Consider the following 22,634-nt stretch of genomic DNA (forward strand, 5'->3'; position numbering starts at 1 on the left):
AAAGATTTTTATATAATAAAAAGGGGGTGTTATTTGTGCCAGACCCTGTGTGGCATAGATACGCAGGGATGATTCCCATCTGGGCAGGATGCAGAGGACAGCGTGAGATTCCAGCACAATAATCAGAATGGCATACAATTGAAAACTTAAGAAATGTTTATTTCTGGAATTTTCCATTTAATATTTTCAATGCACAGTTGACTGTGGGTAACTGAAACTGCAAAAAGCAAAACTGTGGGTAGCGAAGGGCAACTACTGTAATTGATTAGGCAGGCATTGCTAACGCATTCATCTTCCCTCTGTCTGTGAGCTCTGTAGGCAGGTGACCATTTCTCATTTACCCAGATATTCCTGTAGTACCTTGGACAGTTACCTTAGTTACTAGGTGCCTTGAACTATTTGTTAAACTGGATAATTTTGACAATTTGTGGACAACACTGTTTTATATTGGAAATATTATAATAGTTGAGTAGGATAACTATTTAAGTTTATATTCAATCTACTGGGAAACATTTTGTAACAGTTTTTAATTCAAGCAATTATTTTTTTTTTCTGCAGCCAAGACAGAAAAAAAATGAAGAAAGTGAATTTAATTGGACCATTAACATTGGTAAGCTGTGAAATCAAGTATGATCATTCTTTCCTTCATTCAAATTTGGTGCCTTTAATCAAAAGTGATAGAGCCAGTACGTCATGAGGGTCCGCAGGCCGTGATAGGCGTCCCTGCCGCACCCGGGCTGTCTTCGGCTGGCCCGCTGTAGTCAGAGCTGCCATTCCCAAGGCGGATGAAAAAAGAGGTAGAGAGAGGCTGGCCATGAAACAGAGCAGAGCTAACTGGTTCACACAGAAATTGAAAATAAGACTTGTATTTGTAGCACGAGACGGACTAACCCATTTCAGAAAAAAAAAAGTCTCTGTATTGGTTTCAAAAAACCCCACAAATTTTGCTTGAAATAAGCTTGCAGACAAGATGATTGTTAACTATAGAAATTTTAAAAATAATTAATAAATCTAAGTTCACACTTAGCATCCAAGTACAGTGATTAAATATAGAGTAATTAAGGGTTTAGGTCATGTGCAACACAAGTCTCTGGTTTCCGCTGGCACGAAGAAAACCGACATATTTTTGGAAGAAATCTAGTCTGTTTTTCAATTTGTAGTATGTTCCAGAGAGGGGGCCCAAGAAAACGTTTGCCCACTTTTGATAAATATGTGTTTCAAACTATGACAGCCGTAATTTGATAGCAAAGAAGTTGACAGTAAGTGGCATGCCAGCTGAAATCTCCGCCTTAATAAAGTGAGCGAAAAGACACCGAAGCGCCCCAGGCCTCGAGCACCGCTGCAGGCTTTTCCTGTCATCACAGAACCGCTGCTCATTCCCTTCTCCCTTGTTCTCACGATGTTTTGGTCAGAGTGGGTTTTTGTTTGTTTGTTTGTTTGTTTTTCAATTTAGTGCTTTAGAGAATACATTGTAAAACTAGATCTGGTTTTAATGCATAGGTTTGCCTCCCACAGAAAATAATACCCCAAAGTAGGAACATGGAAAATTTCATCTGAATTTAAAAGTTTACATTTAAATTAAGTTTAAATGTAACCTTTTTCAGACTCAGAATAGATTTTTTTTTTTGTCCTGAAAGAGGTTCAGGACAGAATGGTACTCTTTTTTCCCCTCTTTTTTATTTTTTGATAACAGTTGACATTCAATATTTTATTAGTTCCAGATGAACAACACAATGATTTAGACATTTACAAAACTGTACCCTAAAGGAGTTTGAAATACATTGTTTTGTTGAAAAATCCCTGAAAAAAATCTAGGTTCACTTAGGATGTTGCTACAAAATCTATGTAATTTCAAATTTAAGCTTAAAGACAAAAAAATTTTATTTAGTAATTTGAAAAGTATTTAAAACATTCTTCAATTTCATGTAAATGTTTAGTAAGAGAACGTTGCAGGACGACCTGATCCTGTGGTTGTAATTGTAGCCCGTGGACCCCAGGGCTCTCCCTTCCCCAGCAGCCACTAAATCGAACCTTGGGGACACAGGTCTCTTTTGTAGCAGTTTTAGGCACTCTGCTCCATTTGCTCTTGACTTTACCCCCTCCCTTTGTTTCATTCCAAGCTCCACTTGGCTTCTGACCCTTTGCTGGCACTGTTGGTTGCCCTGTGTGTTTGATGATGGAATTTGTTTGCCTTCTCATACTGAGTTTCTGGAACTCTCTGAAAACAGCAGGCACACCTCCCCCCTCGCCACCACGTGTGTCTGACCTCAGCCTGCCCGTCGTATTGACCCTGTCTGACTCAGCGTTAGCTCTGTCAAGGACCTCCTTCTGTGAGGGCCGACTCATCATCCATTCTCCTGATGACTTGTTGCTTATCCCTAGAAGCGGGGTAGATGAGGGGAGAAAAATGGGTAGAGGAAAAAGACGGAAAAGCGGGGAGAGATGCAAGGGCAGAAGGGAAGGTATAGAAATGGAAAATTAAGACAACAAAGATGTAGTCTGGAAGGCAGAAGGAGATGAGAACAAAGAGAGAGCTGTAGAACAGTTGTTCAAAAATGGGGAGAAAAAGTGAGAAACTGGAGAGGACTACAAAGACAGTGAGGAAAAGGTCTTTGGAATATTATGGCACTGATCAGCTGCTTAGTTCCTGGGTGTTGTGTGCTCTACTGGGACAATGGGTATCACCGCTCTAAGTGATAGTACTAAGTACATTGTACATGGATAATACTAAGACCAAGACCCTTGGCATAGCCCATGGCCTCTCTCCTTCTCTCTAGTGTAGTCTCCCGCACTTTGCACTGAGCCCTTCAGGAATTCCACCCCATGGAGCTACCTGAGCACTTCATGCACCTTCTAGTCACTTCGCTGTTCTAAATCTAAACATCCTCTATTTGTTCTCTGTTCCCCAATTCTTCTTCAATAACCTCCTTTATCCTTTATGGCCCTGTAATGAGCATCATCTCCCTGAGCAAGACTTATCGTAAGTACTCAGATAGGCACTCCATAATGTTTGCTGCATGTCACTACTGAGCTGTATATTAATAGCTAATTAAACCTCTTAAAGGGATCTTATCCTCAAAACTCAGAGGGTCTATTTCCCCCTATTTGTAATTTTCCCTCTGAAATATTCTGAGTGACATTTTAAAGGATGGGGTGTGTGTGTGTGTATGTGTGTGTGTGTGTTTGTGTGTGTGTGTCTGTGTGTGTGTGTTTGTGTTTGTGTGTGTGTGTGTATGTACCCCTAGCTGTTCTTAATTCACTACTTCAGGTGCTCTGGAAGTAGAATTACATTTTTATTCCTTTTGATTCAGTCATTCAACCAAATAAGGTATTGATTAAACAGTCAGATGGATTTCTTCTCAGAATACAAAATAAATAGAATCATAAAATTAATGCATCACTGATTTGGATTGAAATTCTCCTCCTTCCCCATTACATTTATTTGCAACTATTACAAATGTACTGACCTTAAATAAAAATGCAAAGAACATATAATTGTGGAAGAGAGAAATTCTATCCTGCAAGGTAAGCTAAGTATTCTTTTATTTCTTTTATTTTTTCAGTTTCGATATTCTGATTGGCAGGACAAATTATTCATGTCCCTGGGCACAATCATGGCCATAGCTCATGGATCAGGTCTTCCCCTCATGATGATAGTATTTGGAGAAATGACCGACAGATTTGTTAGTACTGTAGGAAATTTCTCCTTTCCAGGTAAGCACTTCTCTACTTTCTTTTTTAAATGCATGGTACCCCTTTTACTAGGTGAAGGATTGGAAAATGATTTTGCTGTGTGTTGTGTACTTGTTTGATGATTTAGACATCTGGGTGACTTTAGATATCACAGAAGTTGTAAAATCTCAGAAAATTCCTCAAATGCTCATTTAGATTTTAAGAAATAGGTGTATGCTGTTTGAAAGGATAAGGAAATACACAGAAAGCTTTGCCTCTAAAGGAGGAAAGTCACTCTAATTTAGGACAGTGGAACTGTAACAGAGTGTATCTGTGCAGCATCCATCCTGTTAGTGATCACTGGTGGAATTAGGCACTTTTCTGTGTCTAATTTTTGGATCAGCCAGGTTGGCTGGAACTTGGTGTAACACTTTGCTGAAAAGAGAATGGACTCAATATGAGAATGATGTGGTTTGAAACACACCCAACGGACTATAATTACTGAAGAGCCAGAGGAGTCCCGTAAATTAATGTCCTCTAAAGAGGGGCTGTGCCAAGAGCACTGGAGTGAGGTTCCAATGGACATAGTTATTCCATATTAGCTAAACTCTCCATAGAAAGGAAAAGTTCTATGTTTTGTACCAAGCCTGAGACCTAGTGCCCCGCAAGAGACTGGGGAAGACTGAATGGAGCTTTATTGGTACACAGAGAGTGTAACATAAGGAAAAATACCAATAAAGGAAAGGTAACATTCATAGCAAAGATACCTGAGAAAAAGTGGACCCTATCATTTAGATAATATTCAGTAACAATTTTAGTGTTCACTGATCGAGCACTACATTTTTGGTTAGCACTGTAGGACTTAAGCATGACTACTTAAGAGAATATGGTTGCTCAACTTATATAATAGAATCTATTTACATAAATATTGATGAACATTAATGCCTTCTAGAAAGTGAAAGCATCCTTTGAATGAAAAAAGCTCCTATAATACTAGTTTATTTATTTATTCTCAAGTATTATTGTTTCAGAGAAGAACCTCTTTATAATAATAATAACAAAAATAGTAATCTTTTATTGTATTTTGTATCTGCTGGGTCCTATTTCACTTAACCCTCACAAGAACAATCCTGCACAATAGGTAACATTATCCTCTGTGACATACGAGGAAACTGAGGCTTAGAGAAGATAAGTAGCTTGTCCAAAGTTACATAGCTGGTGAGCGTTAGGACAGAATTCAAATCAGGTGTTTCTGCCATTCAAACCATGCTCATCATGACCATATAAATACATTATATTGGTAATGTAAATAATTTTGCTTTCTATTTAAAAAACAAATGTACTTGGTAAAGTTAAATCGATTACTTATGTTCAACCAGTGACCAAAATTTTAATATAAATACCATAAAGGTAAAATTGGAGTAACATAGGATAGTTTTAAAAGTCTTCAGGCAAATTAGGGGTAGGAGTTTTCTATTTGTTTTCTTTTGACTTTTTAGAAACTCTATAGATCTATTATGCATTGATTATATATATGTATAAAGCAGGATGATGCCCATGTACAAGTACATCAATCAAAAACTGATTTCAATTCAGGGTTTAAAAAATCAGATGAACAGATGAATGGATAAACAAAATGTTGTATATCATACAATGGAGTAATATTCAGCCTGAAAAAGGAAAGAAATCCTGACACCTGCTACAACATGAATGAACCTTGAGGACATTATGCTAGGTGAAAGAAGCCAGTAACAAAAAGGCAAATATTGTATGATTTCACTTATATGAGGTAGAATTCATAGAAACAGAAAGTAGAGCAGCGGCTACCGGGCACTGGGGGAGGAGGAAATGGGGAGTTCTTGGTTAATGCATAGTTTCACTTTTGAAACATGAAAAAGCTCTGGAGATTAGTTGTACAACAATGTAAATATACTTAAGACTACTGAACTGCACACTTAAAGATGATAAAAACGGTAAATTTTATGTGTATTTTATCACAGTTAAACTTTTAAAAAATCACTTATCACATATAAATTAGCAGTTGCACCAATTTTACTAGTCTTGTTTTTAGAGTACCAGAATAATTCTACAACTTTCTTATTTGGAGCAGTTTGCTTGTTTTTCACTTGTTTCTAATTACACAATTGAATTGCTTTGAAGCTGGACAGGGCAGACAGTCACTGTGTCCTGTGCCAAATTCACGGCCTCTCTGGGGAATGTCACAAGCAAGTCATTTACGGACCTGTGATTGCTGGAGTACTAAACTCACTAGAGTTGCCAACTTATTTTCTGTAGCCTCCAAATAATATGAACTTTGGTCTTCTATAGCCATGTTTGTTACTAAGCGTATTGGCTGTCTTGGAGGATTTGGAAAGGGAAGTTCCTCCAATGTTATTAGTTTCCAATGTCCACTCTTTCGTAGTTTGTAAAAGTAATATTCATATACTTCTTTGGAGAAAATGAAATCTTTAAATTTCATACTCACTCTAAATCCCAATAGATCATTGATCTCTTTAGAGTTGCAGAGTGTAACAGCGTCATGGAAGCTGAGAGAAGACAAGAGTGCGTAGCTGTACTTAGCTGAGCTCCCTCGCTCATCTCATAGAGGTCGTGTTTATTTAGAGTCCATTCTGTAGAATTGTTGGATTCTTGGACAGCTAAATGAGAAGGGAATGTTAGAAGAAAAAGCGGTTTAAATTACAAGAGGGTCTGACAATGATTTATTGTGAAGAGAACCGTCCTTGTCAACAGAATAAAGCTACTCCATGACAAGGTCATCCTCTCACAATGACCCAGTTGTGCGGAAACTATGCATAATACATTCTGCATCCAAAACCTTAAGGACAGAGTCATAAGAAACAGTTTTTCTGCAGAGTATCAAGAACTTGATATATTTTATGCCAAGTCTATGTGACTGTAGTAATCTAGGATGTTCTGTGTGGAAAGAGATATACACTGCATGTTCTTCCATTGTCTTGGGAGTGAGAAGAAGCGGCATTTTTGACCCCCCTTCTACCTTACTTAATTGCCCATGCTGCCTAAACTACCTGAATATACACCACCTCTTTGTTTTGTGTTGAGTGTTTCTATATGATAAAAGAAATTTTAGGCAGAATTGAGGAAGACAGACACTGATTTACTTGAGACTCTAAAGTGACAGCCCAGACTCTCTATGTAATGTATCCTTAAGTAATCCTTAAAGTATATGCTTATTATTTAGGCCCTTTGCCCACCGGCTGTATGACCTTGAGGAAGTTACTTAACCTTTATAATTCTTACCATTCTCACCTTTGAAAGGTAATCATAGATTTACTGATAGAATTAAATGAGATGTTTTATATAAAGTGTTAAATGAGATGATTTAAGAGTAGAGTGTCTGGAACATAGTAAACGATCAGTACATATTGGGGAAAACTAGCTGTGAGAACTTGGAAATGAAACAACTACTCTAAAATTCTGTTTAGTAACCTATGGACGGGATGAAATCTCTGGGAGCTGTCTAAAGTGAGTAGGTAGTTTCAAGAATTCCCCATTGCCTTGTTACGGGAGGCACGCAGGCAGGTGAGGGCGAGGGTTCTCCATCTTGACATATAGAATGAACCCGGGGTATTTTTAGAAATGGAATCTCTAGACTCAGTCAGCGGTTCTGATTTATGGTGTTGGGCGGAGCCTGGGCATCTGTGTTTTTTCAAGCCACCCATGGGATTCTAACAGGCGGGTAGCGTTCAGATCCCACAAACCAGATAACTTTTTGGAGATTGTTGATAAGATGGGAGCACAGTAAGCAACATCTGAGAAGACCAGTACTACGCCCTTTCCAGATCTAGAATCCCATGAGATTTCTAGATCTAGAACACCAGCTCTAGAACCCCATACTTCCAGATCTAAAATTCCAGGTCTGGAGTCCCATGGCTCTTCTGGGAACACAGCAACACATTTATCTCACCTTTGTTCCCAGGCAGCAGAAACTCTTGGTTCCTTGAGGGTTCTGGAGCTCCTAGGGTTACTAACCCAGAGCTAGTTGCCATTCTTGGCCTGGGATTCTTAGAAAGGAGCAGATCAAACTTGGAATGCCCATAAATTCTTATTTCTTAGAAGGAAAGATCAATCTGAAATATAATATTCTCATTGAGAGAATTTAAATTCTGAGGTAGGTATTGGAGAAGAGTAAAGCTCATTTAATTAAGTTTCACCTGATATCTAAGTTCAAGGAAAAAACTAGCCCTGTATACATATCGAGGTTTCCCAAGATTTTGAACAATGATTTCTCCAAATACCACAGCTTTAGGATAGCTTGTCTGCCTGTAATTCCAAACACAGATTAAATTTGACATATCAAAGGTGCATATTTAAGAACACAGGAAGGAAATGAACACATAGAACTGAACTGATAAGAACAGAAGTATAATAGCCTGTGGTTCCTCAAAGATCTGATAGCTGATAAAAAGCTAGTTTAATAAGCACTTTACTGTGAGCAACACTAGAAATTACAATCCTGAGGGAAAAGTTATGCCTGGCAATTGATCCTTATAGTAGTTTAAGTTTTAAATCAATTTCAACCTTATCTCCCTTTGGAAGCAGACAAGGAAGTTACACAGCACCCAGAAAATATGACCTCTGGGTTATTTACACATGATAGAGGAACAAAGATAAACTAGTTTCTGTCCTAGCATCATGGTGAATGGGAAATACCTGCCTTGGTATGTTTTCTCTCCTCTATCCTATTTTTTTTGTGAATGCATTAGATATGGGCTTTTTCCTTTTTATTTTTTTACTTTGTGTTTTTAAAAAAGTGAAAATAAGTGATTACCACATGAATCAATCAGTATAGTATATTACTAGGAGCTGTACAGTACAGAGGACTCTTGGGCTTTTGCTAGCTGTGTGACTTTGGTAAGTTACTTTATCTCTCTGTGCCTCAATTTCCTTGTCTACAAAAATGGGGATTTCTAAAACAGCCCTACTTGATAGGGTTGTTGTGAAAATTAAATGAATTGATACATGTATTATAAAGTGTTGAGAACAGAGCCTGGCATATAACAAATACTAGCAATAATGAAAACCAGGAAAAGCACACTGACATTTTTATTAAATTAACTAAAATTAATAGATATATTTCCTTCCAATCAGTATTCCTTTAAAAGTACTGGAATACAGTTTTGCTAGTAAATAGGACATGGAATTCAGGATGATGACTAATTATCAGTGATCCACTGACTTGCTTCTGAGCAACTCAGTTATCTTCCTTGTCTTTAATTTTTCTTTCTTTATAATGAATGCAATCACCTTTCTATCAGTTAGGTCATAAGGAAGCATGCAAGGGAAAACACATAGATATTAAAATAAAATTTACAGAAGCAAGTATCTGTCAAGTGCTCTGAGCCATTAAGAAAAAAAAAAAAGTGCCCCTTAATCCCTGTATTTTCTGTTTGGATCATTTCTTTTTTCCTCCTCTGCCCTCTGAGGCTCCTCTCTACAGCTATAGGAAGCTGCTTGGCTGAACCGATAGGATTGGGGAGAAACCGGGGAGGGATTATCTCCCTCCATCTGGCCCCTCGGTGTCCTGCACCTAAACTCATTGGGATCTTTACTTGAATAAAGAGAAAAGAGTGCAGTTGAAAGTGAAAAGAAAAGAGAAAAGATTTTTAAAACCTAGCAATGTCTATTAATAGTTCAAACTTTCAAAAATGTCTTATTTTTGCTTTGTTTTGTTTTTATTTAGTGAATTTTTCATTGTCAATGTTAAATCCAGGCAGAATTCTGGAAGAAGAAATGACTAGGTAATTAGCTAATATATATGTACTCTTTACCTTTCGTTATACTCTTTAACCTATTGTTATCATTTGTACCACCTCTAACCCCACCATTTGAAATAAGTTGCATACATCATGGTCCTTTACTAATAAATACTCAAATGTGGTTCTTAAGAATAGGATATTCTCTTCATAGCCACAGTACTGTTATCAACTTCAGTAAATTTAATATCGTACAGTACTTTGATGTAATCTACCACCTGTATTCCAATTTTGTCAGCTGATCCAATAAGGTCATTAATGACATTTCTCCCCTACTCTAGCCTTCTTAATGGAAATCTGAAAAGCCTGTAACATAATGTTTGTATGTTTACATATCAATTAATGTTGCTGATATAAATGGGTACTATTTCTATGTAATGGCAGGCCTGAAAGGCTTCTATATGGAAGAAGTTTGTAAAAATTATATAAAAAATATATTTCAAAGTACTGAAACTGAATTTATTATTACTATTATTATTTTTTCCAATACTTCCTCCCTGTCTCATTCCCATCAGTGACCTTGCTCACAATTCATTGGTTTATTTCTTTTTTTAAAATTATATTTTATTGATATGCTATTACAGTTGTCCTGATTTTCCCTCTTTGCCCCCTCCACCCAGCACCCCTCACTCCCTTAGGCAATCCCTCTACCATTGTTTGCGTCCATGGGTCATGCATATAAGTTTTTTGGCTGCTCCATTCCCTATATAGTATTGTACATCCCCATGGCTATTCTGTAACTACCTATTTTTGTATTTCTTAATCCTCTCACCTCTTCACACATTCTCCTTCACAGCTCTCCCATCTGGCAACCATCAAAATGCTTTCTGTATCCATGATTCCATCTCTGTTCTTGTTTGCTTAGTTTGGTTTTTAGATTCAATTATTGACATATATATATATATTTTTTTGCCATTTTATTGTTTATAGTGTTGATCATCTTCTTTTTCTTAAATAAGTCCCTTTAACATTTCCTATAATGATGGTTTGGTGATGATGAACTCCTTTAGCTTTACTTTCTCTGGGAAGCTCTTTATCTGCCCTTTGATTCTAAGTGATAGCTTTGCTGGGTAGAGTAATCTCGGCTGTAGGTCCCTGCTTTTCATGACTTTGAATATTTCTTACCAGTCCCTTCTAGCCTGCAAAGTTTCTTTTGAGGAGTCAGCTGACAATCTTATGGGAATGCCCCTGTAGGTAACTAACTTCTTTTCTCTTGCTACTCTTAAGATTCTCTCTTAATTTTTAACCTTGGACACTTTAATTATGATGTGTCTTAGAGAGGACCTTTTGCATCCATCTTGTTTGGGACTCTGTGCTTCCTGGACTTCCAAGTCTATTTTCTTCACCAAATTAGGGAAATTTTCTTTCATTATTTTTTCAAAGAGATTTCCAATTTCTTGCCCTTTCTCTTCTCCTTCAGGCACCCCTATGATGTGAATGTTGGACTTCTTGAAGTTGTCCCAGAGGCTGTTTATACTTTCCTCATGTTTTTGTATTCTTTTTTCTTCTTCTTGTTCTGATTGTTTTTTTCTTTTCTTTTTGCTTCTTTATGTTCCAAATCATTGATTTGATTCTCAGCTTTATCCCCTCTACTGTTCTTTCCCTGTAAATTTTTCTTTATTTCAATCAGTGTATCCTTTTTTTCTGACTGGATCTTTTTTATGCTTCTGAGGCCTCACTAAGTTCCTTGAACATCCTTATAACCAATGTTTTGATCTCTGCATCTGATAGATTGCTTATCTCCATTTTGTTTAGTTCTTTTTCTGGAGTTTTGATCTGTTCTTTCATTTGGGCCATGTTTCTTTGTCTCCTCATTTTGGCAGCTTCCCTCTGTTTGTTTCTGTGTATTCAGTAGAGCTGCTTTGATTCTGTGTCTTTATAGTGTGGCCTAATGTAGTAGGTGTCCTGTAGGGTCCAGTGGCACAGTCTCCCTTATCATCCAAGCTGGGTACCCGTGGTATGCCCGTTGTATGGGCTTAATATACCCTGCTCTTGTAGTTGAGCCTTGGTTGCTGTTGGCAGGTCAATGGGAAAGATTTACCCCAGCCCGTCAGCTGCCAGGATTGGCTGTGACCACTGGCCAACAACCTCTGCTGTCTGTGGAGGATCAGCTGCGCAGGGGCAGGGTGGTGGTGCTCTGATGTGGTCTGTAGCTGCCCACTGGGTGCATTGGCTCTGAGGTTTCCCGGGTGGTGCAAGACAAGGTCAGCCCCAACCTGTGTTTTACTTGGGGCCACCATGCCTGACCTATAAAGCAATCTGATATGGCTGCAACTTGTGCTGGGCTTGGAGATTCCCAGGCGAAGCCAGGCTGTGAATCTAGGCTGGCTGCTGCTAGTGGCAGGGCTGGGGCTCACTGAGGCCAGTTGTCCTTGTTTAATAGGATTTATGAAGTTTTGAAGCATGAGCCAAGATCAGCCACTCATAGGGAGAAGCAGCTTGGGTGGGTCCGTAAGTTGGGTGGGGCAGAGTCCCTCAGGATCTCCCAGGCACGTCAAAGAGTGTTAGCCAGGTTGATGGAGTCTCAGATATGACACCAGCTTGCTGGCTCCCTGTGGGGAGGGTTAAGAAAAGGGGCAATGGCCTCTGCTAGCCTTGATGACAGACACTTTAGTTTCTCCCTGTATACCACTGGTGCCTTTCAAGCTGCTACCTTGGTGCTGGAGCTCAAGGGAGTGAGTCTGAGTAGGTGAGTCCATGTCTGGGTTCTTTAAAAAGAACTGCTTAAGAAGTTTCTTCCACCAACTCAATCCCCACTGGTTTTTGCAGCCAGAAGTTGTAGGACTTATATTCCTGGCACTGGAACCCTGGGCTGGGGGGCCAGGTGTGGGGTTGGCACTACTTGCTCCTGAGATGTTCCTCCTGAACCTTTATCCACTGCACATGAGTGTGGGACCAGCCCATTCTGCATCTGCACCTCTCCTACCAGTCTGGATGGATGTGGTTTCTTCAATTCCGTAGTTGTCATATTTTCTTCATTCAACTTGATTTCTGATGGTTCTTAGTGATGGGTATTCTATATTTTAGTTGTAATTTTGATGTGGTTGTGCAAAGAGGCAAGCCATGTCTGCCTGCACCACTGCCTTGACCAGAAGCCCCAATTTATTATTTTTAAAGATACTAACTTCTAATTTAGTTAAGCCCTACTCCAAATTAGTTTGCATTCATGAAATTTTAGCATACTATTTAATTTTTTTTTCAAATTCTGCTAAATAGGAAGAGGGCTTTTTGTTCTTTGTATAAACGATATGAGAAAACTTACCTAAGAAACATTTAACTTGCTCAATATGTTTATTCCTATATTTGCAATATTTTGAATAGTTGTAAATTTTCAATACAAGATATACAAGTCTAGAATATTAATTATGAAATAAGAATCAAATTGTACCTACAAATTATCAATATCAGTTTTAAAATGATTCATTTACACCACTATTTTTTGCAGTTAGCCCCCCAAATTTATCTGTTTTCTTTGGCCAATAATTCACATAAATCAACTTGCTGTCATCTCATAATTTAAGAAAAAAGAAAAAACTTTAATGTATATTTGTTATAGTGTTTTACACAATCTTTGTGATCAGTTCAGTAAACTTATATATTCCCAATTCTGAAGATTACTCCTGAAAGAGATGAATAAAAGACAGTACATAAAAGAAACTTTCTAATTATTTTCCAGATATGCATATTATTACTCAGGATTAGGTGCTGGAGTTCTCGTCGCTGCCTACATACAAGTTTCATTTTGGACTTTGGCAGCTGGCCGACAGATTAGGAAAATTAGGAAAGAGTTTTTTCATGCTGTCCTCCGACAAGAAATAGGCTGGTTTGACATCAACGACACCACTGAACTCAACACACGGCTAACAGAGTAAGTGTATTGTTAATGTTATACTTGCATAAAGAGGTTATCCACTGTTGTGAAAATTTGTCATGGGATGATTTTAAATGAAAAAGTTACTAGATTAAGCATTTGATATGTATTGAGAATAGATGATCTGAGTCATTTGTGGCACTTACAGCCTGTGCCACAGTGTATTTTCTTGTGTGCTAGTTTTTCTCCTCAGTTACATAGTAGGTTTATTTGAGGACTGAGCTCACATCTTACATCTCTCATGGATCTTACCACAGGGCCCGACAGATGTTGTATATTCAAGATGGTTGAATCAATGAATCCATGATTGAATGAATTCACAAAGAGACTTGTCTTAGTAATTGCTGACTCTTTGCTTATTCATCAATTTGAGGGCCTATTATGTACCAAACAGTAGTCTACATGTTTGTCATATACCAGTGACCAAGACAAAAATCTCTCATCTTGTTGCTTACATTCCAGCAGAGGGAGATAGATGATAAACTTTTTCTTATTGGAGTTCCTAGCAGGGGTGTAGTGAGCAAATGAGGTCAAATAGAGGGGAAGGTCAAGATATTTAGGACCTGGTCAGTCTCAGGAAGGGCTTCGTTGTGCACTCTGAGGGAAATAGGCAGTGACTGCACATTTTTTGATCTGAGGAGTAGCCTGCTCAGAGTTCCATTTTCAAAGGATCAAATTGGCCGCTGTATTGAAAATAGAGTGGATTGATAATAGGACCAACAGTAGAAGCAAGGGGAATTTCCCTGTTATGGCTGTAATGACCTTTTAGCTTCTGTTTTTAAACAAATTGACTCCTGTTCAAAATGTAAATGCTTCTCTAATAGGATTAACAAATTTGATAGAATCAACTTTAATGGTATTAACTTTTTAGAAGCAAGAACTAATCTTCAATTTTTTCCTTTGTACAGTGTTTACTTGGGGAAAATATCATTCAAGAGGCTAATACTCTGAAAGAGGCTTACACTGTATGAACAAGTCTTACCTGTCTTTGTGTTTATTAGATGTCTGCTTCACCTTTCTAACTGAAGACCTCCTGCCTGTAACCACTTAGGTGTGATCTTTTTTAGTGACATCTCCAAAATCAGTGAAGGAATTGGTGACAAGGTTGGAATGTTCTTTCAAGCAGTAGCCACGTTTTTTGCAGGATTCATAGTGGGGTTCATCAGAGGATGGAAGCTCACCCTTGTGATAATGGCCATCAGCCCTATCCTGGGACTCTCTGCAGCTGTTTGGGCAAAGGTATGTGACACTTGGGCATTTTCATGGGTGTTAACCCACATGCATAGAGTTATTTTTAAGATGCAGGATTCTGGTACTTATAGTTGTGCGGATTGGTGTTAAATGTCAGTTGAAACCATATTTAGAAGCATGTTGTTAATATGGTGTTTTAATGAGAAAATTTATTTTAAATGTGATTCAAAATATCACAGTTATTACCCAAATATCAGATTTTTTACACTGTTCTTATTTCTTTGGGTAAGTCTTCTGGTATAATAGTTTCAGTTATATACATGGTTATATCCTTATTTAAGGAAACACAATTTTAAAATATATCATTCCTCCCAACTATTTTATGAATATAAAAAATTTATATAAAGTTTGGATTTATTCTATTTATTTTTAACTGTTACTGTGACAGTTAAGTTGCACTCTGCCAATTTTGCCTGACAGTAGACTCCATATAACCAGTTCTACTTCCACCAACACTGCAGAGTTGAGAAATTTTAGTGGCAATTTTTGTTCACTCCAGGGTTGATGATTTACTTAATAAACTACTTGTATTTCTTCTGTTTTGCTTATTCCTCCCGCAACACCTCGTTAAGCCACCTTATAGTTGAGTAGAATGCCCATGAGTAGATCTGGAAATATTTTTCACAGTAATCCAAAATTATGACACAATGAAGAAAAGGGTGGTCAATCCTTTCAAAACAGGAAGGTTTTATTTGTGTTTATTTTGCCATCATTCAAGAAAAAATCATGGTAGATGTGGAGCTTGAACTTTTCCCAAAAATGCTATTTAGAGAGTTGTGCATGGATGTTCTTTTCCTGACTGCTCCTGGGAGCTTATCGCGAGGGTGGATCGGGTCTAGCCGGAGTAGAGGCAGAGGAAGCCACTGGAGTGGGCACCCTGAGTGCCCTTTGCTTCACGACCTCAGTGTTCAGTAAAGGATAGGCTGGGCGTGAAAAAATAAGGGTTGACCAGACTGCCTTTTAGCTATTCTCCCCATCCCAAACTCACAAATGTTTCTCTTTTGTCCAGATACTCTCTGCATTCAGTGACAAAGAACTAGCCGCATATGCGAAAGCAGGCGCTGTGGCAGAGGAGGCTCTGGGGGCCATCCGGACCGTGATAGCTTTTGGGGGCCAGAACAAAGAGCTGGAAAGGTCAGGAAGGCTCTCTGTCCCCTGGTTCAAAGAACCCATTTTTATGTGTTGTTGCTCATTCTTTTGCGGTATGTGTTCCCCACTTTCCTTTTCCTAATACTAACCCCCCCATCCCCCGCAAATACAGGCACCCTTCGCTGATGGCTAGAGTTTAATGACACTCTGAAGTAGGGTTCTGACCCTTTTTATGTTCCATGGACTCCTTTGACAGTCTCCCTCCTTAGAATAATGATTTCAAATGCATAAAACAAAATACATAGGATTACAAAGGAAACCAATGGTACCGAAGTTCAGTTATCAAAGTATTTTAAAATTGTGATATAGTAAATATGTGTCTCTCTTGTTGACATATTAAATAATAAGAGCTAATTATGGGTCTCATAGCTACTGCAATTCCAAAGTAGAGATGTAGGTAAAAGATATTTCAAGATATTTGCAGCAATTCTAACATGATATGAAAATGATCTGGGATTTCTATTGGCAACAAAGGCACAGTTATTGCTAATACTACAGTGGTTTGTTGCCTGCACTGATAATGAAAGGAAATGCTAAATTTCAGTTAGAGGTTAGTGAAAATGAATATGTAATTTTTTTCCCCTATTTAAGTTCCTTGACCTTGGATCCCAGGTCAAGTACTCCTGCTCTAAAGGACCTTGATATGTAAAAAACCTAAATGTCATTACAAAGGCCACTGATGAAGGGTACTCTCTTCACTTTACTTAAATGTCCCTAACCAGTTTTCTCTAAATAATAACATCCCCTGAGATAGCCGAAGTATAATTCTGTGTAAAGTATTTTCTCTTGCCATTCTGTGGGACTCCCGATACCCAGACCTCTGAAATAGAAATTCTTGGACATGTTCCAGCATGAAAAGCCAAGTTTTTCTAGTCTCCTTCATTTCGTTCTATTTTTCTCTTCCTTAAGCCCTCTTTGAAACCACCCCGTTCCTGGTTCTCTAACCTCTCCCTTTTTCTCTCTTACTGCTGCTTCCTGTACACAATATCCCCCACAGACCACACTAACTCTCAGTTGGACCTCAGGATGTGAGTGTAATCAGTGCTGCTCCATTAGCTGCAGTAAGCACGCCGCCTAAGCGAAGGTAATTACAGCACGTCCACCACTGTCACCGGAGCTTCGCGCCACACTGGGGCCAATGTAAACCTGCCTGCACTGCCTGGAGGCCAGCCCAGGACTAACGCCAGGGCTGGGCCTGGCCTGCTCCCTGTCTCTCAGGGACGCAGCTCTGCTAAGTGAGTGCAGTGCCAGCCCTGAGGAAAGGACACTGAAGAGTTGGGTGCTCCAAGTAATTAAAAAGACAAACATCTTTTGGTGGCAGCATACATTTTTTACAAACTCATAAATTTTTAACATCTCATTTGGTTAAACTAAAAAAAAAAAAGTTATGTTTGTTTTTTGTTAGAAGCAAAAGCACAGTATTTTCATATGATATTTTTCCCAAACACTATTGTATATCTATTGGACTTTCCCCCTCCAATTTTAGTGAGTCAAAAGTAAAATTTACATACTCTCTGTGTCTAGCATGGAGAGGTAAATTTAATTTAAATTGACGAAAAAAAATTGCAGTTTAATAGAAGCATTCTAGATATTTGTACCTTTGTTTCAAATCCTAGAAGCCAGTAATAAGAATTTTAATATCTGTTCAAAAATGTGATGGTAATACAATGAGCAATATTCAGAAAGAGATTAGGTAAATTCAAGAACAACAGTGGTAATAATATTGGGAATAGGAATCGTCAGGTTTTGCCAACTATGTAAGAGCACTATACTAACTACTTTCTCTACGTATCTGTCATTTTCGCAGTTATCTTGCAAGGTAGACAATTATTAACTTCACTTTACAGGTGAAAACTAAAAACTAGAAAAACTGAGTAAGAACCTGTATCCCACGAGTAGGGACCACTTTATAACTTTGTATCTTGGCTTAACAGTTGAAGGTCAATTGATCAAAAATCAAAACAACAACAAAAAAGTACAGGCCTAAGTTTAGGAACATGTAAAATTCCTGTCCCTCACCCAGTGGGACAACAGAGGAGGGATTTTCTTTCCTTTAGAAAAAAGATACTGAGCTGCGTTAAGAATCTAAATATTTTAAGAGACCTGAATAGTATTTACATTTTGGTGTCATTCTTGATTGGCTTGGTTTCTCTCCCTCCACCTTGGCCTTGACTTGTGATGCTGGCCCTGAAGGTGAGGATGAAGGTCTTCCATATCCCAGCTATGGGAACATTGGTTGGACTGGTGAGGACCAAAGGAGATGGGTCCAGGCCAGTAAAGAGAAGGCACAGATAGGTTCTCTTTAGCCCTATCTAGCCCTGTCTGGCTTGTTCTGAGTTGGTTCGCTTTCCAGGAAGCTGGGCCTCCCCCAGGAATTCCTTCCTTTGATGGCTTTTTTATTCAGGAGGTGAATATGGCTCAGATTACGGATTGTTTATTTATTATGATGTTTTCCCCTCATTTTCTGGTAGGTATCAGAAACATCTAGAAAATGCCAAAAAGATTGGAATTAAAAAAGCTATTTCAGCAAACATTTCCATGGGCATTGCCTTCCTGTTAATCTACGCATCATATGCACTGGCCTTCTGGTATGGATCCACTCTAGTCATATCAAAAGAATACACTCTGGGAAATGCAATGACAGTAAGTAGTTTTCCCAATATTTATGAAGAATCTAAAAACATTGTGTATCCATATACTTTTTCTTTCTTTCATATCCCTCCTTTTTGAAGGATGAACCATGATTATAACCTTTTTGCTTTCGGTGAGTCTTTGCTTTGTCCTGTGGGAAGAGTTGGCTTTCTAGCAAATACAAGGTGTGATTATGGGTGAGGGCAAGAAAATAGCATGTAGTAAGACCACCTGAGAAACATATACAACATATAAAAGGAAACAAAAATTGAACATCTTTGTGAATGAACAAATATGGATTGGAATCATCCCTATTCTGCCCTTGATTTTAACCATATAAAAAAGTAAACATTATTATAAGTCGATCATATAGTGAGGGAATGTTAACTTTACATAATCTAAAACATCAGCTATCTGAAATACGAGATGAAAAGTTACTTTAGTTTCTTTTTTTCCAAAATAAAATAGCTTTGCTTTAGGATTATAAAAATAATATATACTATTATTTATAAGTAGTTATAAAATGAGTAGAATACAGAATTTTAAAATTTAGGAATTACTTAGAATTACTTATAATCTAATAATCCATATACATTTAATGATAACTTTTGGTATGTATATTCCAGTTCATTTTCTACATATACACATATTTTTTTCCTTCAAAACTGGGATTGTATTATGGACCTCATTTTGTAACTTTTTTTTTATAAACTAGAACTATTTTGTGACCATCTTTCCATGTCAGTGACCATATCAAAACACCACGTAACCATTCAAAAAGCGATCTTTTACAACGTGAACGTTTCTGTTTTTCTAAACAAAAGATACTAAACACAATGAGGACCTTTGCTGATGACTTAGGGCCATTCTGAAAATTCATCACTTCAAAATTTTTCTAGAGTGGTATCTCCAGATGCCATTGAGGTGTTGAGGGCTGTTTGACTGAATGAACTTTCTGCTGGGCCTTTTATTTTTCTCCTTTTGGTCTCTTCTCTGATTGTTAGCTTAGAAGCTCTCCACTTTTCTTCAGTTTTTTACTTGCTAAATTTTATGAAGAAGGGGGACTGAATCCCGACCGTGCTGTTCCCCTTTGGTGATCAGTGCGTCCGCTCTGGCCTTGTCTCCTCCTTTGCAGCATGTGGACGGTGGGAGCCCCCCACTGGGACTGGAGAGCACTGTCACTCCGTGGGGGCTCCCGTGCATTAACTTGGTAACATCTCTTTTGGTAGAGGATTTTTGCTTTCTTCCTGGTTCTTGTCTGTATTGCAGACAGTGGAGAGATAGTGAGAGAGATTTGAGCTCTGGTTATGTGTAGTGTTACTGTTACCATCTTCTGAGAAAAGCCAAACTGTGTAAAAATCTCACCATGCCCAGAGAGAGAGAGGAATAATTTCTCTTCATTTATATTTTCTTCAGTTGAATTATGCTAATAACCTGTATCCCTGAGGCTATATGCTTGGTCTTTTATATCAATTTATTTTCCTAGTGAAAAAATATAAAGGAAAAAGTGTTTTGCGTGGTACAGTACAGAGTAATTGTGTAAAGGAATTATTAATCAGTGCACACAGATGTAATTTAGTGTTTTATAAGGTGTGAACTAATTCTTATATTAAAAATCTTATTAAAATATGTATGTAAAGTGCTACTTTTTATGGAAAATTCCGTGGGGTCAATATCTACCATGTTTCATCTTGAGCCTTCTGCATTATTCTATATATAGTTAGAAAAAAAACAGAGTAGTAATACTGGTGGAAAATGCTTCCCTCTGGTGGCGTTAGCTCCTGAATCAAGGAACTAGGTTTGAAAAATCTTCCTGACTCTGTATAAGTTCAGGAGAAGAGTGATAGATAGTTTGGCAAGCTAGACAAATATTTTTGAGGTTGAAGAAATCCATTCGTGCAATGAAATGCTATAGTAACCTTCTCAAATTTGTTCTTTTGCTAAAAAAAATTTAAAAGGCTAAACTTAAATTCTACCCTTTGTATAGTATGTGTTCCAAACAAATCATATTTGAGATAAAGGACCTCAGATTGGGGGTGATAACTTTTCCTTACGTTCTGTTGCTCAGGTCTTTTTTTCGATCCTGATTGGAGCTTTCAGCGTTGGACAGGCTGCCCCATGTATTGATGCTTTTGCTAATGCGAGAGGAGCTGCATATATGATCTTTGCTATTATAGATAATGTGAGTCATCGATTATTTTGATGCTGAGAAATTCCTTGAGGTTTGAGTAATTAAATCTGGCTTTAGGTTAAATATCATGTGAAAGTTAATTATGTGACATTAACAACCTTTTCTTAGTAATGAATGAAACAAAAAGCCTCATTAATATTTCTAAAAATTTATCTTTAGATGATACAATAATCCTGGTCTCATTCTGGAAAGGTACATCTATACTTGTGCTATTATTAGAGTTCAGAAGAAAGATGTTTGTCTTCCTAGTTTTTTTTTCCTTCTCTCTTTCATTTTGTAGCCAGAATGAGACACTTATGATTTCTATACAGGATAAGTAGGTGGAAAAATTATTGGTGGGACCAAAATTGACAGTATGTCTTGCTGGGTTGCCCCCCTCAAAAAAATGATCACTGTATGTTTGATATAATTTTGAATCAACTATGTTGAATACATTGTACTGATGGCAGTGGAATAAAGAAACTGGTTTTGACATATTAAAATATGTCACTACAAAGATCACTGCAAAGAAGATAAACTGCAAAGAAGATAACTGAAATTTGACCATTTAATCCAAGCGATCCATCCCATTTCATTGATCTAAGTCATGAGAAAATTGCTTAGCTTCTAAATTCATTGAAAGTTTACATTGTCCCTAAATAACGTGGCTCTAACCAATTGCTCAGTCAGTCTTCCTGACCCCATCTGTTACATTTATTACTTAGGAATAAGCTAATTTTCACTAAATGATGAAACATCTGGCTATATCAATTGTAGCATGTTTTTGTTAATGCAGCTGTATAAACATGCATATCTGACCATTTAGAAAAATTACAAGGATATGCCACAATCTTAAACTGAAATATTGTATGAAATAAAATGAGCATATTCCTTACGTTCTTTCAAGGAAATGCCTGTTTTCTGAGAATGAACATTTCCTTACACACATATACGTACACGGTCTTTACCTCGGGTTCTACCTTGTGATGGGGTGATTGTGACATTGCAGGCCTTATTTTGGTGATTTGCTGAATCATACTCCTTAAAAAAATGCAATTGTTTATTCTGTTATAGAATAGTCATTGAATTTTGTTTTATTTAGAATCCTAAAATTGACAGTTTTTCAGAGAGAGGACACAAACCAGATAACATCAAAGGAAATTTGGAGTTCAATGATGTTCACTTTTCTTATCCAGCTCGAGCTAATGTCAAGGTACTGTAAATAGTATTTATAGGAATTCCCAACCCGGTTGACTGTTTAATCATCTTAAATAACCTAAAGACTCTAATATTGTGATATTTATGTGGTTTTTCCTTTTGGGGTTATATTCCTTTATTTGATAGTGTTTTTAATGAAGAAATTGAAGCTTTATTATTAAACTGTTCCTTGCTTTCCTGCAAGGTTGTTCCCTCACTATATAAAAATAGCACCAGCAAATGCAGTACATTGCAAATTTAAGAGAGCATGTTCCTCATCTGACACTATAACAACTAACAGACCTTTTCCTCCACTGCCAGTTATTTACAGTGGAAAGGTCATTCAGTATTTTGACCCAAATCCAGAAACAGATGTAAGCAAATTACAATGCACAATGAGGCAAAAGCAAGTTTACAGTTATGAGTGCCCAAAACAGAGTTTATTCCTGTATTACTATTTGTTAATTGTTGTATTATTTTCCATGTGAACAACTATAAATCTACTTTTGCCTCATATTATATTATATAAGACTTATAATAACAATGTTATCTTTGAACTATATAATTTCTATAGCTAAATTTTACCACAGATAATTTCAGGAATTCTGAATATTATAACTATAGCCTAGCTTAAAAATCATTGGGTATTGGAAAAAGGTGCATATTTTGTTTATCTGCAATTGTTAGAAACCTAAGGGTTATTTTCTCCCAGTAGCACTATAAATAGTTTGTTTTCCTATTGGTATTACTAAAAGTTGCTATTTTAAATCTTTTATCCATGAATAATTTAAGACAACTAAGCTAGATTAAGCTGTTTCATACTACTTTATTGGGAGGCGGGTCCATTTTCAATCTCCAATAGATTTTGTGTATTTTTCATGCTTCCTTCACACAGTAG

The 22,634-nt window shown here is 37.4% G+C and overlaps 1 protein-coding gene across 4 annotated transcripts in view; it reads left to right on the forward strand.

Moving 5' to 3' along the window:
• ABCB4 (ATP binding cassette subfamily B member 4) overlaps positions 1-22,634 on the forward strand; it is a 74,121-nt gene that overhangs the window by 3,689 nt on the left and 47,798 nt on the right. For 3 of the 4 annotated variants that reach the window (XM_054564091.1, XM_054564093.1, XM_054564092.1), the window contains exons 3-11: positions 559-610; positions 3,564-3,714; positions 9,395-9,452; positions 13,144-13,335; positions 14,406-14,577; positions 15,599-15,723; positions 18,210-18,381; positions 20,438-20,551; positions 21,642-21,752. In XM_054564091.1, coding sequence (XP_054420066.1) covers positions 559-610; positions 3,564-3,714; positions 9,395-9,452; positions 13,144-13,335; positions 14,406-14,577; positions 15,599-15,723; positions 18,210-18,381; positions 20,438-20,551; positions 21,642-21,752 — 1,147 coding nt within the window. Of the gene's footprint in view, positions 1-558; positions 611-3,563; positions 3,715-9,394; positions 9,453-13,143; positions 13,336-14,405; positions 14,578-15,598; positions 15,724-18,209; positions 18,382-20,437; positions 20,552-21,641; positions 21,753-22,634 lie in introns of those variants that run through there. The other variant, XM_054564095.1, reaches the window with a different exon arrangement.

Source organism: Pteronotus mesoamericanus, unplaced genomic scaffold, assembly GCF_021234165.1.
Source record: "Pteronotus mesoamericanus isolate MK-2021 breed Mesoamerican mustached bat unplaced genomic scaffold, CSHL_Meso_final scaffold_85, whole genome shotgun sequence".
NCBI classification, from domain to species: Eukaryota; Metazoa; Chordata; class Mammalia; order Chiroptera; family Mormoopidae; genus Pteronotus; species Pteronotus mesoamericanus.